The following is a 15,966-nucleotide window of genomic DNA, read 5'->3' on the forward strand; positions in this document are numbered from 1 at the left end:
ATTCTGTTGGGGAAGTCTGTGCTGCCCACCATGCGTTCCTTTAGTCCCATGAGCAGTACTGGCAGTCCCTTTCCTGTGCAGGGCTGCCCTGCTTGCTAGGTATAGGTCTACCTTTTCCCCCAACTCCTCTGAAGTAGCACACTCTTTATCAGCTAGCCAGATCATCATGTCCTCAGGCAGAGTGCTAAGGGCTTGTTCCCTTACCAAAAGGTCTGCCAGCCCTTCAAAAGGGGTGACCTGACATCCACTCACCCAACTATGAAAATAAGTGCTCACTTCAACAACATATTCACATACATTTTAATCTGTCTTACGTCTATGCTCACAAAACGTTTTCCTATACATTTCAGGTGTTAGCTTAAAACATTCTAATAAATGTCTTTTTACAGCAATATAATCAAAATAGTCAGTGTCATGCATTTTTGCTAAAGAAGTTACAGCTTTACCATGGAGTAAGGGGGTCAGGAACCGTACCCAGAGCCTTTGGTCAACTTCATACTGTTTACATACCCACTCAAACATATGAATGAAGCTATTAAAATTATCCCCCTCTTTAAACTGTGGAAATTTACTGACCTTTTCTGCTTCTGGGGTCTGGTTACTCCCTTCCCCATTACCTCCATGACTCTGGTGAAGAGTCAGCATTTCCCTCTCATGATTTCTCTGCATTCCTGTTTTTTCAGCTTCTAGGCTCCTCATTCTCTCGGCTGCTTCCAGTTCCATACGCCTGGCCTCCAACTCAAGTCTCTTTAGATCCAGCTGGATTTTTAAGTCCACTGCAGAAAGGTTGAGCTGTCTATTCTATGAGGATATTGTATCTCCATGGTCAGTCCGACTGTCCTCCAGACTGCTGTTTTCTGATGCAACTGTAACCAAGGCTGCAATCAGGTCTGCTTTAGTCAGGTTTCCATGCACCAGTCCCCTAGCCTGGCACATCTCCACCAGTTGGCTCCTTGTCAGCTTTCCATACTCTTCTGCCGACATGCTGCCTGTTCACCCTGACTAACACTAAGCTAACAAAAGAAATAAAACAATTGTGATCTGACCTCTGAGTATACACTACGTGGCTGGTTTAGAGTACAAAACACTTTTAGAGATCACTGTACATAAGCTACAGGAATTCACTCTACCCACACCACTACAAGCCAATTAGTATGTGAAGTAGATTCCACCACTGCCAAACACTTGTGATGACCGTGCCCTGGCCCAGCAATCAAGGAACCTCAATCCTCACCACTAACACCAGGGAGGTCATCTCCTAGAAGAGGAAAGAATAACTAATGCACACAGTAAAGTACAATTTCCCCTAAGTGCACACAGAGAGCACAGTCAGTCTGGGGCTGGTTGCTCCCTTGCTCATCAGGTCCCCAATAAGACTCCCCACTGGCACAGCTGTAGGGTCCAGGTCTCAGCCTAACTGGGCAAGCTAAAACCTCCAGTTCCCTCTCTTTCTAACCAGTGCTTCATATCCCTGCCAAGTAGCTGACACAACACACACACACACACACACACACACACACACACACACACACACACACACACACACACATGCACACACGCACACACGCACACACACACACACACACACACACACACACACACACACACACACACACACACACAAACACACACACACTTTGAGATAAGTATTTATATAACTTCACAGACACTCCTGGGAAAGGCTGACACAGATTCTCCAACTGTTTCCCTTTACCCAGACTGTACAGTAGTAATTACTGCCACCACCCAGTTAATAATATCAGCTACTAAAAGGCCCTTAAAAGGGTGTCCAATTATTACTGTACAATATTAATATACAATGGTAATATGACTATTCAGTCTAAGACTTATTGGAAGGGCTTAGACAGTAAGCTATATAAATATATAATGTGCTCTAAAGCATAATTTATCTCTACATAAACCACAGGTAGAAGGTTTTGAAATATTTAATAATAAATAATTAAAACACAAGACAAAACTACTATACCACAGAGATATCTAAGAGTTTACAGATCACACAGAAACTTAAAATAATACAGTAGGACAGGTCTGATTTCAAAGAAAAATACCTAATTAACCTGTACATGCTTTAACTATTCCTATAAGAAATCACAGTGCTAGAAACTTACATGTGAGCTTAGGCAGAGTGCTGGTAAGTTGGATATCCAAGATCAAAATGATTTTAGTCTCTTGTGAGAAATAGTATTTAAACATTACTAACAAGCATGTCTCTAAGGCCCTTCCCAAATTACATAATTTTTGACACTTAGGTTTTCCCAGTATTCATATTGCATCATCTTGACACCTGCTCTGAGTTCCCAGAATAGAAACTCCATTTACATTATTTAGCAAGCTAACACCTGCACAGGAGAATACAACACTAAAAGGCATTTCACATATACACTCTAGCAATTAGTCCTTAGTTAACACAATAGACAGAATGTCTTCAGCCAGCCTGACTGGAACCAACTTTAAAGATCAAAGAATGTCATAAAATCATTTCAATTTCAAAAGACAAATGTGAAAGGTTTGACTTAGTTTTTCTTTACAGCAAGGGGCAGTGTGTAACAATCTTGAAGTTCACATTTTATAGTGTTTTCTTTACACTCAAGAAACATGCCTGCATTTTACATTTATTATCAAGAAAACATGCCTGTATTTTACATTTATTTACAAATGCCAGAATTAGATATCAAATTCTATTTGACTAGGCTGGCAGCCTTCGTCCATCTCTCCCCAGTCATCACACCCATGAACCCAATGAAAAGCAAAAGCCCGTGGACCCCACTGCATATTTCAACAGCTTACTGTAAAAACACACATTGCAACCCCAAGATACAGAAAAGTCCCCATTAATTACAAACAGTCTACTGACGCCATATACCTCAGATAACTGATCATGATGAAATGAATGGATAAATGCATAAGTTGCAGCCAGAGGAGTATATACATCACAATATCCTGTATGCTATATCCTTCCTGTGTGCCCACACACTGCTATACACAATATATGAGCTCACTAATTCTATGTAGCAGCATATGCAATTACTCTGTTATTGAAGCTCATCCTTCCCAACTCTTGCACATTTCACAACAAAATGTACAGATTTCCTAATGGCTCTCCACAGGTACTATACTGTCTTTCTCCTAGGACTATAATTGCTATTTTGAAATGAGGGGTTAAAACTGAGCAAAAATATAGACCCCATGAAAAGTATTTCAGAGACATGTCACTCTTAAAGTTACATATTTTCTTTTATTTATTTATTTATTTACCAGGCAAGTCCGACTTGGAACAAAGCCAGTTTTCAGCAGAGGCCCAGGGAGAAACACTCCAGATGCATGTCTTTGTAATGTGGAATGAAACCGGAGCACCCGGAGAATACCCGCACAAATGTTGGGAGGACATACAGACTCCACGCAGAAGGCATGCCAGCCAAGAATTGAACAGCAGAACCTCTTGCTGCGAGATGAGAGTGCTACCACTGCACCAATGCTCTGTCCCGACATAAAAATGATCATGAAAATTCCATTTTCATGGCTGGTATAAATATAAACAAAATCATAGTATAGCAAAGTCTTTATAATTAATTAATAAGAGATTCCTAAGTAAGGTCCACACAAGTATCTGCTTATATAAAATAGTACTGTATTTAAACAAAGAATATATAAATTTAATCCTATTTTGTCAGCAGAGAATATCAAAGTTGATAATCTGCATATTTACTAGTAATTTATCTGGCTAGATTTTAACTTGATACAATATGTATGGAAAATGAAAAATTATGAAGGTAATGAAAATATGCTATGGTACAATAAATATAAATTATATTGTTCTGTTGTTTGCAGGATGCCATCAGGGCACTTGTTAGACATAAAACTAAACTCTAAAGTGGTTTAAAGATGTCATCAGAGTGTGTTCTCCAGGTCAAAAGGGTTTGTTATAATCTTACATCAATATTAAGGATTGTTTTTAAATTCATTAACCTTTTTTATGTTAATATATAAATTGCTTGTGCAGAAATGGTTCACGAAAATAAGCAATTTTCTCCTTTTGAGTGTTTATTTATTTGTGCAGAAATAGTCCTACAAGGATATGAATGCATTTTTCACTAAGCTGTTAAAAGATCTGCCAAATGATGTGATTAGAAGTTATTAAGTAAACAGTTTAATGTTTAGTGAAAGCTGAATAACAAAATGCTGCTGTCACCTATGTGCAGAAACAGATTCCAAAAAAAGAAAGAAAGGCATGAATGGACAATGCCACTGAATTCACAAGGGTCTATTAATACACAGTAACAGAATTTTGTTTAATAAACCCTTATGGATTGGAATGGTCCTTTCAGGCACTTCTTTCTTTTTGGAATTTAGTATGAAAGATATATTTGTCACTAAAATGGCTCATCTTGGAAATATCAAGTGAAGTACATTACACATTAAAAGTGGAAACTTCACAACAACATGAACAGCGAAAGCAACCAATGAGGTATTCTTCATATGGACATTTTTAAGTTTCCTGTTACAAGTAGTTTATATGGTAAATAGCTTTAAAGAAAATGTTGAGCTATAAAACCCAATAAATTATATCAGCATAAAAAAATATACAACTAGAAGCAATATGGAAGCTCCATAGTTGCTGAAAAAATTGGTTCTTGATTGAACTACAAAAAAGTAGATCAAATACTATAGTGAACAAAGTCAATAGTAATCCAAAAAATCCAATGAACAGACGAGAAATACTCAGGAATTGCCAAAACTTTAATGTGCAGAAATTTTTTTCTTTACCTAGAGGGCCCTAATCTTGGCAGATGTATTATACTGATGATTGTTGTGCTATTAGTATTCAGACGTGCTGCAGACATTTCAGTATGTTGTGGCAAGGCAACCAGTTAAACTCTTTTGATTCAACTGAGTAAATCTGAATTTTTTTTACATTTTCAGTTGTCAAATATATTTTTGTGTTAGTTACAGATGCTCAGCCACAGGAATTGGTGATCCTGACAATGTCAGTAACTGCTAGAATAAAGGGCAAGCAATTTAAATGTTGGAGCATGTAGGCAAGGTGCAGCCATGGTAGAGAGGGACCATTTTAACACTAGCACTGTGGGCGTCAGTCTTGTATTTATAAAAATAGTGCTAAGAGTTACCTGTTATCTACTTCATCTGTTAGGTACTTTTACTCTTTTTGCCCTTCAACCCACCAAAGATTCTGTCATTATCTCTACTCCTGAGTGAGTTATTTGTTTTCTTCTTCATCAGTTAGACACAGTACCTCTCTTTTTTAGTTTAGTACCATCCCAATGTCTTTTGCAAAGCTCACATAGTGTGTTCCATGTACTATCACGCCCCTTCTTTATTCTCCTGCATCATTCTTGTTCCACTTACTTTTTGCTATAGCCCCATCCCTTCACACCAACCCCATTTGTTCTTTCACAACCCAGGTTTCCTACAGCACTTCACCAACCACTCTTTCTTGCATAGTCTTCTTCTTTGATTCTTTTTGTCACTCTGACTATTGCCAGTGATTTTCCCACAGACCCAGAACCCCCTGCCCACTTTTTGAAGAGTCTGAAACCCTTCTGTCTACAATCTTCACCTCATCCATCCATCCATATATCTCATGTTTCCTATTGTCTCCTTTTCCTTCATGTGCATTTGTTGCTAAGTAACTAACCATTTTCATGTGCTCTTACTTACACTGTAGTGCCCATTCTCATCCCCGAGATCTCCCTCGTCAAAGAACCTACCTTCCATACCCACTGCTAGCTACCGTATAGATTACCCTTCATATGCCCCTACTTGAAAGTATGCTCATGCCTTGTCTTCCTGGTCTTGAAACATTTGCAGCATCCACTTCCTGACAGTCTGTAGAGATTATCATAAGACTGTCCCTCAATTTCAGCTTAGTTTTTTTTTCGGTGTAACCATATTCCCCATCTTAACATTTCCCATCTTATTACCTATGAACCTTTTAATATGCTTCTTATCAATGAGGTTTGAAATACAGCCTAGAATTTACTTGATCAGTGTAATTCTATATATATCCTCCTCATCTCATGTCCGTCCTCATCCATCTGTACCCTCATTTCATCATCAGCATCCATTCTGAGGCCAAACAAGCTATGCATGGGTGCTAAGGGCAACTATGGCTAGACATACCTATTAATGAATAAGACATCCTAAACTGAGATAGGCCAGTTATACCCTGTATAGTAACTTCATTTATTACAGTTTCTTGCTTTCTAATGCTTATTTCTGTTAAACAGAGGTAGCTCCAGGAAGCCCTGCCTTTATTCTTCAGACCCATTCCCATTCCTACCTCTCTACCTAAGTAATCTTTTTCTCACACTTTTAGACTTCTTTGCATGCCGACAAGCTTTGACTGAAGTAGCCTTTGTTCCTAAAGGAATCTTTTTCTTGACCATGTTTCTCTCTTAATCTTTTCTTTCACTTCCCGTACTCTATGACCATTAATAGAAGTATACACAGAGCTTCTTTCTTCAAACTCAGATCATACCTGTTTTCTTTCCATATTGGCCTTTACCCTCAAATGTTGCTCACCTGATGTTAAATGCATAACTCAGCTAACTTGTTTTTCTTACATACAGACCAGCTGTCTCCTTACCTTGGCCTAGCTGCATCTTGTGTAAAATATATTCCACATTGCAGCTCTCACATACCTTCTAACCTTTTCTATTTTATCTGTTATATGAATGTCACGTTATCCTAATATCCAGCCTTACTGCTCAAAACAACAAAGTGCTCATGCGACTCTTAATTAAATTCATCATAAAAATGAGTCAACTTTGTCGCTTTTATTTATTTATTTTGCAGGCAATGAAATCTATTTTTGGGCCATATTAAGCCAGTATTTTGTACATGTTCTAAATGCTCTTGTCTGCTTATTTTGTTACCTTCTCACCTAGTCTTATCATCTTATCCTATCATTCATCCATTGCACCAAGAATCAAAGAGCTTTTTTTTTCTTCATTTAGAGGAGCATAACTACAATCTTCAAAAACAGTGAACCTGAAAGTGTGTCTATGGAAAACATATACTAAGTGTGAGGCAGAGTACCTCAGAGTATTCTTTTTATTCTGAGATATGGTGAACACGAAGTCAAGCCTTCTATAGCTATGTTAAAAATCTCAATGACAACACTCAGATCTGCTCTGAGTTACAGCACAATGACACTAAATATACAGAACCAACTGATATTGCCAACATCCTGTCAGATAGGTTCAGTGCTAACTTTACTCCCCTCTCACCCTCCTAAAGGGCCCATCTTTATACCGGAATAATGCAAAGTTCCTATAATCACGGCTGCACAGGTAAAAACTTCACTCTCCAAAGCCAAGAACACAGCATCAATGGGACCTGACAACATCCCAGGCTGCCTTCTACATGAACTACAGAATGAACTGGCACCCCACCTAAGTACCATGTTCAATCATAGCCTCACCTCAGGCTTTGTGCTCATTGAATGGCGCACTGTGACAGTTATCCCACTCCACAAAGGGGGGCCACAATAGACCCTGGGAACTACCGCCCCATTAGCCTGATGAGCCTCGTCTGCAAGGCCATGGAACGTATCATCATGGAACTCATAAACAAAGACATTGGAGATCTCCAAACCCTGAACCCCACACAGTTTGGGTTTGTAAAAGGCAGATCATGTCTCCTAAACCTGATAGACTTCTTTGAAGTAGTCACCAAGGCCATGGATGAGGGTAAGGTGGTTTACACAGCCTATCTAGATCTCGCCAAGGTGTTCAACACCATCCCCCACTCTGGAATTATAGATAAACTCACTAAACTAGGTATAAATCCCTGTCACAAGATGGGTTGCCAACTGGCTTACTGAAAGAAACCACACTGTGAAAGCAGGAGACTCCAAATCAGCCTTCAGACCAGTGACAAGTGGAGTACCACAGGGTTCAGTCCTGGGTCCTATCCTGTTTGGTATCTACTTCTCTGAAGTACAGGCTAACACAGAAGGTCTTTGGCTAACTAAATTCGCAGATGACTGCAAACTATGAGCCATAATTGAAACTCCTAATGATGTGGACATCCTACAAAAGGAACTCACTGAGACAGATGCCTGGTGTCAAAGACATGGTCTCAAGCTCCATGCCAAAAAGTGCATTGTCATCCCCTTTGGTAAAAATTCTGTACCCATGAACTACCACATAGGCGGTAGTCTACTTAACACTGAAAGAGTGATAAGAGACCTTGGGACACAGGTGGACAGTAGTCTCTCCTTTGATAATCACATCGCCAAAGTGGTCAGGAAATCCTTCTACGTGGCACACCTCATCACAAAAGGTTTCTCATCCAGAAAAAAAGAGGTCATTGTTCCCCTCTACTCATCACTCATTAGACCCATTATAGAGTACAACATCTACAACAACTGGAAAGGCCGCAAAAATACCTCACAAAGAGGATTACTGGCCTCAAACAGATGCCTTACGCAGACTGTCTCAAAAAACTCCAGCTTTACTCCATCGCATATCGCCTACTCAGAGGCGATCTCTGCCTAACATATAAAGCTATGTCAAATTCAGAGCTGTTGGACATGCTCCACTTAAAGAAATCCCAATCCCTCCGAGCTACATGCTCTAGGGACCTAAACCTTGTCACCACAATAAACAGAACATGCTGGAGGGATAGATTCCTGTCCCAGAGACTTCCCATACTCTGGAATAGACTACCTATCTATGTCAAACAGAGCTCCTCATTAGCACTCTTCAAGAAAAATCTTGATGATTGGATGGATAATAGGAAATTCACCCCGGGGATCACTTTTGTGGTTCTGCTTGACAGGGGCACAGGAAAATAATTTTCTTGAGTGGCGAAAGCCAGGGTACATTTTTGGCTAGGCTTGTTTAGGCCCTAGGGCCAATAGCCTAGTACCTACCTGTGAACCTATGAACCTATATGTAAGTAGCAAGAGTGAAGAGGCGTAGACAGCCATGTTGGGGGTATAGATATCAAAGCCCCTAGTGCAAAAACACTTTAATGGCATTACAGCAAGTTTGAAAATTCATTATAATGCTTTAACAATTTAATTTATTTTTCATATATACTGGACTTGTAGTTATGCATCTTGCACTTCCAGCAGTGATCAAATCTTTAACATTATTTATTTATTTGTTTGTTTGTTTATTTAGTGTTTAAAGAGGTGGACCAAATGTGTACTTAGGCCCATTTTCAGCACAGGTCCTGGGAGAAAAGCTCCATTAAAGTTACAAAAAATACAAAAAAATTACAGAGAAAAAAGATTTTCAGTTTCTTAAGAGAAGAAATGGGGTTTTAGAATCATGTAATAGGTAATATAATTAAGACAGAGGTTAATACAGTTTGATTTCTGTAGGAGTGTTATACAATAATAAACAGGCTCTATTTGCATACATGGTAATATACAAATTTCATCAACATGTGAGTGATAAAAAGAAGTATATAGTTCTAAATGTAAATATGATTTATTTACATTATTTATAGGATAAGATGGAGAATTAGGGTTTGGTGATAGTCTAGAGATCTTGCAGAGAGAGAGAGAGAGAGAGAGAGAGAGAGAGAAAGTTAGTCAGGATGTGAATAAGAACAGAGCCCAGAGGAGTTTAACTGCGGTTTTAGGTTGCGTTTAAAGCTAGATGCAAAGCTTTTCTGTCTTAGTGGATAGTCAGGGAGTTCCACTGTCTGGTGACATAGGATGATTATAGTTTGTCTCCAGCTGTATTATGAGATTTAGAAGTTGTTAGTAGGCTTACGAGATTTGAAAGTTGTTAGTAGGCCTGATTACCTTAGTGATAGCAATATGGTGGGATGTAGTGCTTGATAATTCTTTGTTGTGAAGGGCATGTATGTGGTTAGTGTATTAATTTATGGACAATTTGAAGCTGAGTGAATGTAAGTTGATTAACTAGTTCTAACCAGTTGAGCTTCTTTGGTTTAAAGCACAGGTGTGTACAGTAGGATGCATTAGCTGCTAATATGGCTGTTTCGTTAAACATGCTTCTAATTTATTTAGTAGGGTGTCTTGAATGTTCATATGGTTGATGCATAGAGAATGAAGGAGAGAAGGTAGGGTGATGCTAAGAAATTTCTTGAGGTGTCTATGAGGTAGGGTTTGTTTAAGTAGAGGTAGCCCAGCTTTTGGTGATTAATAATGCCCACTAAACTGCCTAGTAAAGTTGTATATCTACATTTTCTTTTCATAACCTGTATCACCTGCGCCATCTCCTATGAACTATATTATCTTTGCTTTATAGGAAGACAAATAGTAATATAATTTAATATAACATAATTAACCAGGTAGGTCCACTGGACACACAGTCCCTTTTTAGGAGCAACATGGGAGCAATCTTTGGTTAATGACTTGCTTCACACAGTGGGGAAATGGAGTCTGTGGGAATCTAAACCAAGATGGATGTCCACCAGTATGTTGTTTTAAACCTCTGGGCCAAGCTGCCAGACAGCACCTCTTGCACAAGTTGATCTAAACAAGTATATTATATTTTATATGAACTTTATATACCTTCACTTGAAGCCAGGTTTAATTTTGCTTATCCCTTTTCCAGCCTTACTTCACTTATTATATCCTTACCCCATGAAGAGCTATCATTGTTTTCCTGCTCTCAAGCATATATTTCATGTGTAAACTTTATCGTCTCCCTTATTGCACTGTTCCTCAAATTTGCATTTACTTCTAGATTTTCTACAACATTTTTACATTATAATTTCATTACATTCTATTTAAATGGTTGTCTTCTAGTCTTTTGAGGCATCTCTTTTGTCAGTGCATCTCTCTTCTCTAAGTAAATATCTTGCTGTACTTTTTGAGTACTACAATTATTTATCCTCTTAATCATTCAATGTTTGAATTATATCTTTATTTTGAAGAGGCATTCAGTTCCAGAGGCTGACTAACCTCTCTGGGGGATGGTAGATAGTTAGCCCCAGCTCACAAGTGATACGTGATGCACAGTCAAGTGGGGCAACTCCAGTGGCAGGAGCTACTGGAGATGTTATACTTGTCAAGGGGTGCTCAGCTACTGTAGCCAGGGCAAAGGTTTGTGGAAGTATGGTTCTGGTACAGGTTCTGGTGGCGCAGACATTGTGCATGCCAGTCATCAGAGGAAGAGAGGATTAAAGCTTAACATATTAAAGCCAACCCTGCTATGGTGACTTCAGATCTTACCCCCACTATCACCAAACTTTGGCTGATGAAGTAAGAAGACAACAAAGCCTATATCAGAAATAGGCTACATTCAAATCGTTGAGTATTTAAGTAGAAGACTGCAGCTGTAGCTGTCCCAGGTAGTAATAAATGGAAGTGATCAAATGCTGTATTGATTGAGTATAGCTGGTCACAAGCGAGCTGTTCCCATTGCGGATGATAACAGTGTGTTCTACTATCATAGGTATGTGCTCTTTCCGTGAATTTGTGTGGACATGGTTTTAGTGTATTTATGTAAGAATTGCATAGGAATATTTGAGTGGTACAGAAGGCTTGCTTTCTTGGCGAAAACAGTGGAACAGAGTGTATGACTCTGTGTGTGTGTTTATGCACGCTCGGATATTTCTTATACATGTGTGAGATCAGTTGTGAGAGTGCTTTGAAGGGTATGCACATGCTTGGTTTGGTATGACTTGAGTTTGCTGCAATCAGTGTCATATTTAATTAGTTGTTATTGACACCAGAAATGTAGGTCAGTTGGTCAGTAGTAGCTGGGCAAAAATGTAATACATCTCTTGTATAGTCTTTCATTTTAATCATGTGGACATATTCAAATCTTTTTCCTCTTATCTTTTTGCCCCACAATCCATTTTATTGCACTTCAGTTTTAATTATTTGTCCCTTCATTGTTCTTTTGTTTTTATACAATAGTTTAGCGACTGTCTTCTGTTTCCTTCTACTTTTAAAGATATTTTTGTTAGTCTTCCTATTTCTGTGTTTGCATATACTTCTTAAATGAAGTTATTTCCCCCTGTCCTTTGACATCATATTGTCTGCGAACAATATTGTTGTTTATCTCTATTTTAATTTGCACATAGTTATTTGTTCTATCATATTGCTTTTGATATATTGCCATTGTTCTTCCACACTGCCCTTCACAACTGTTTGATCATTTTAATGAGTATTAGTCACTGCTTTCTGAAGCGCAGGGAACTCATTACTGACTGGCTTCAGTATGCAGCATAACTGACTGTAAACCATAATATTTGGTGAGGAATTGTTCCTAAACTGCTAACAACTTCCTGATGTTTGTTTCTCTTATCTTCTACATTTCTACAAATAACTTCAAGATTGGGACTTTTTATAACATTATCAGTCTGAGGTCCATAATTTACAATGCCTCTATTAAGATCATGGTCAAAGATGTGACTGTTCTAATAATATCCTTCATTTTCAAGCCTTTCATCTAGACTACATCCCATTTTATTCATTATATTCGTTTTTAGCACCATGTAGTGAGGTTCTAAATATGAATCCTCTGCAGGCAATGCCAGCATTTGTAATTTTTATTATTACTCTTAGTGTTGCCTTTACCCCCTCCTTTTCTTATTTGTACCAATGACTTGACCCCTTCACTTACACCAGCTGCTCGTATGCCTGCCTATCCTTATCCTAAGACAGAAGATGGGAAATTGAAATCATTTTGTGGCAGCCATAAAATGAACCCTTTCTATTCTAATTCTTAAGACAATTAATGTTTGTGTCTTCAGGGAAGGTTTTATTTAGATAAGCACACCGCTGTGTTAAGGAAACTGCAGGTTCCTAAGCCCTAGTATTCTTCTGAAGCAGTTGGACACAGTGAAATATTTTTATTTTTTCAAGTCTTATATAGAACTGCAAATGCTGCAAATGTTGTTGACCTCCTAGTATATTGTAATTTCCCCCAAAAGGTCCTACTAACTCAGAGGTGCATCTTATGATCACATTTTTATAACAGTAAAAGCTAAATGTTTCCTTGTTTTTGTTTTGCAGAAACACCAGAAAATATTGCAATAAATGTTCAGAGTACATCACACTCTGTAAGTGTAAACTGGACCTTTCCAAACATTTCTGTAAGTGAACATATGCCTGAAATTTGTATCCAGTGCCATCTTATGCAGAGATATGGACGACAGTGTAACGCAGAAATATCTCCAAAAACATCCCCTATGGACTGCAAACATGGAAAAAATAATTTGTCTTCAACTTTCCCTACATACCCATTTTCTTATTACAATGTCACTTTGTCATTGAGATTGCAGAACTTAAGTAACATCAACTTACTGTACTTACCTATAAATACAACAGAAGCAGGTAAGACAAAACATATTTTTCCAAAATGGTGTTTTGACATAACAATTGTTTTTTTTAAATAACATTACTGTATGTGCACTAAATCCATCATGTGTAATGAGCTCTAATCACAAATGCATATATACTTTTCATACTGTTTTATGACAGTTAACAGAACAAAGTTTTGATAATACTGCAAAGGTTGAGGACTTTCTTGCTAGCCATTTTATTAATCAGTCTATCAGCACAAGACTACTTGGCCATGACAGATCAGCTGTGATAGGGAAGGAATGGTACAGTATGGTGTTGGGTAGATAACATGAAAGTGGAGAAAAAAGTTTTTGATCTGTACACCTGTAAGAAATTCACTGAGCCGATAGATGCTGCCCAATCCAAATGTTTAATAATTTTATTCTTTGTAAGACCTGAAAGAACTGTGTAATACTGGAAATAAACTGGAAATTACTGGAAGAAATTGAAATGGATGTCTTCATCTTTTAATTACCCAGAACTGTGCTGAGAAAGTGCCAGTCTCTCCTTTATTTGCCAATTCTTGTTTTATTATATTAAAAAGTCAAAGTTAAAGTAAACTTTATTGCCATTTAGAAATCACACAAGTGCCAAAACTGAACAAAATTCTCTGTTTCTGGACTCAATGTGCAGACAACATATAGACTATTTTCACAGACATTTACACATATAACACCTAGTTATTACATCACGAACATGCAGGTAGACAGACTAATTCGACACATAATTAGAAACACATTTTAACACTTTTCTTAGTGAACACTTAGTTGCATGAGACTTTAGTATTGTACAGGTACGTGGTTAAGACATTGCATTGATCCTTGCATAGAAAGAGACATTTAAGTATTGCACTGTGAACATTAGAATATTGCACTATGGACCTTAGAGTATTGCACTATGGTTAGTTTACAAATTCTTAACATGTATTGCACTGAAAGAAGAGATATTTTACCGCATTGCTACTGTAGCTCTAGATGCCCTATAAGTTAACAGTCATGGTGAATATTGGACTTATTGCACTAAGTGATTAGATGAGACTGGTTACCAGGTTAATGCTGACCCAGAGGGCCATCATGGAGTGAGTTTTTTACTAGAGTTCAGTAGCCTGATGCTGTTCCTGAATCCAGTAGTTTAAAACATATACTTTGGAAGTGCTTTCCGGATGATAGATGCAGAAACAGTATGTAAGCAGGGTGAGTGCAGTCTTTAATTATTCCTCTGGCCCTGCTGAGACATCTGGATAAGTACAAGTCATGGATAGGTGGTGGTCTTGATGATGCTCTTGGCTGTCTTCACCACTCTCTGAAGGGATTTGCACTCAGAGGTAGAGCACCTTCCATACCATACTATGAGGTTGTTCATCAGGGTGCTTTCTATAATACATCTGTAGAAGGTAGTGAGAACTGTCGATGGAAGATTCACTCTCCTCAGCCTTCTCAAAAAGTGCAGTCTCTGATGCACTTTCTTGACTATAGCATTTGTATTGGTGTTCCAAGACAAGTCCACATCAATGTGCACCACCAAAAACTTTGTGTTTCTCACTCTTTACACTGTTTCCCCATCGAGGGTAAGGGGATAATGTTCCATGCGATTTTTCCTATAGTTCGCAATTATCTCTTTTGTCTTGTTTATGTTTAGTTGCTAAGTTGTTATTTCCACACCAGATAATTAGTTATTCCACCTCATCTCTATATGCTGCTCATCATCATTACTAATGAGGCCCACCACTATTGTGTCATCAGCAAACTTGATGATGTGGTTTGTATTATACCTGACTGTACAATTGTGTGTTAACAGGCTGCACAGCAAGGGATTTAGTACATATCCTTGTGGGACTCCAGTGTTAAGAGTGATGTTATCTGAGGAGTTATTTTCCGTGCACACTTTCTGAGGTTTGTCTGTGAGAAAATCAGGAATCCATTTACAAAGTGGAGTGTTGATGCCTAGATGGACTAGGTTCAGTAACAGATGAAGGATGACCATGTTAAAAGCAGAGTTAAGAGTTAAAAGTTAGTAGCAGCATACACTGGAGGTTGATATTAACAATATCTGAACCAAATGTTACTGTCTCCTATAACAGTGCTGATAAACTAAAATAGACTGAATTACAATATCCTTAGTTTTTGCAATCATTATCCTGTCTATAAATTCTGTACTCAGAATTATTCCTTCTGGGGGGGGGGGGGGCGTGGCCAAGGATGAACACAGGATAGCAGCAGATTTCTTCAGCTCCACCAATTTCATTACATTGACAGGAATTAATTACTTAAAAAAATAATTCTTGAAGTAATTTTCTTTCTAAATATGTTTGTTGTATATAGTTCTTGAACTATATCTAAAAAAGAAAGGAAATCTTAATAATATTCCTGTCAGAAATTACTTTGGAAATTTTCCTGTCAGTTTATCAGTCTGAAATGAGTTCCAGTAAGACAAATTCTCAAGACTCCAGCATCAAGAAAGAACTTCAGTCTCTGATAATTATAGTCCAGCAACTTACTGCTAAGATGGATAAAATGGATACTAAAATAGACACTTTCATAGAAAAAACTACAAAACAAATAGACTTGTTACATATGGACCTGCAACAACAGAAGATCCAGATGACAGGCATAGAAGAAGCTGTGAATGACATGGAAAATAAAATA

General features: G+C 38.0%; 1 protein-coding gene across 2 annotated transcripts in view; it reads left to right on the plus strand.

The window, feature by feature from the left end:
• The window catches only part of LOC122806395 (receptor-type tyrosine-protein phosphatase U-like), a 1,549,454-nt gene that overhangs the window by 672,122 nt on the left and 861,366 nt on the right, over positions 1-15,966 (plus strand). For both annotated transcript variants that reach the window (XM_044076762.1, XM_044076771.1), the window contains one exon: positions 12,992-13,312. In XM_044076762.1, the coding sequence (XP_043932697.1) occupies positions 12,992-13,312 (321 nt within the window). The remainder of the gene's footprint in view (positions 1-12,991; positions 13,313-15,966) is intronic.

This window comes from Protopterus annectens, chromosome 1.part1 (assembly GCF_019279795.1).
Source record: "Protopterus annectens isolate FY-2018-M chromosome 1.part1, PAN1.0, whole genome shotgun sequence".
NCBI classification, from domain to species: domain Eukaryota; kingdom Metazoa; phylum Chordata; order Ceratodontiformes; family Protopteridae; genus Protopterus; species Protopterus annectens.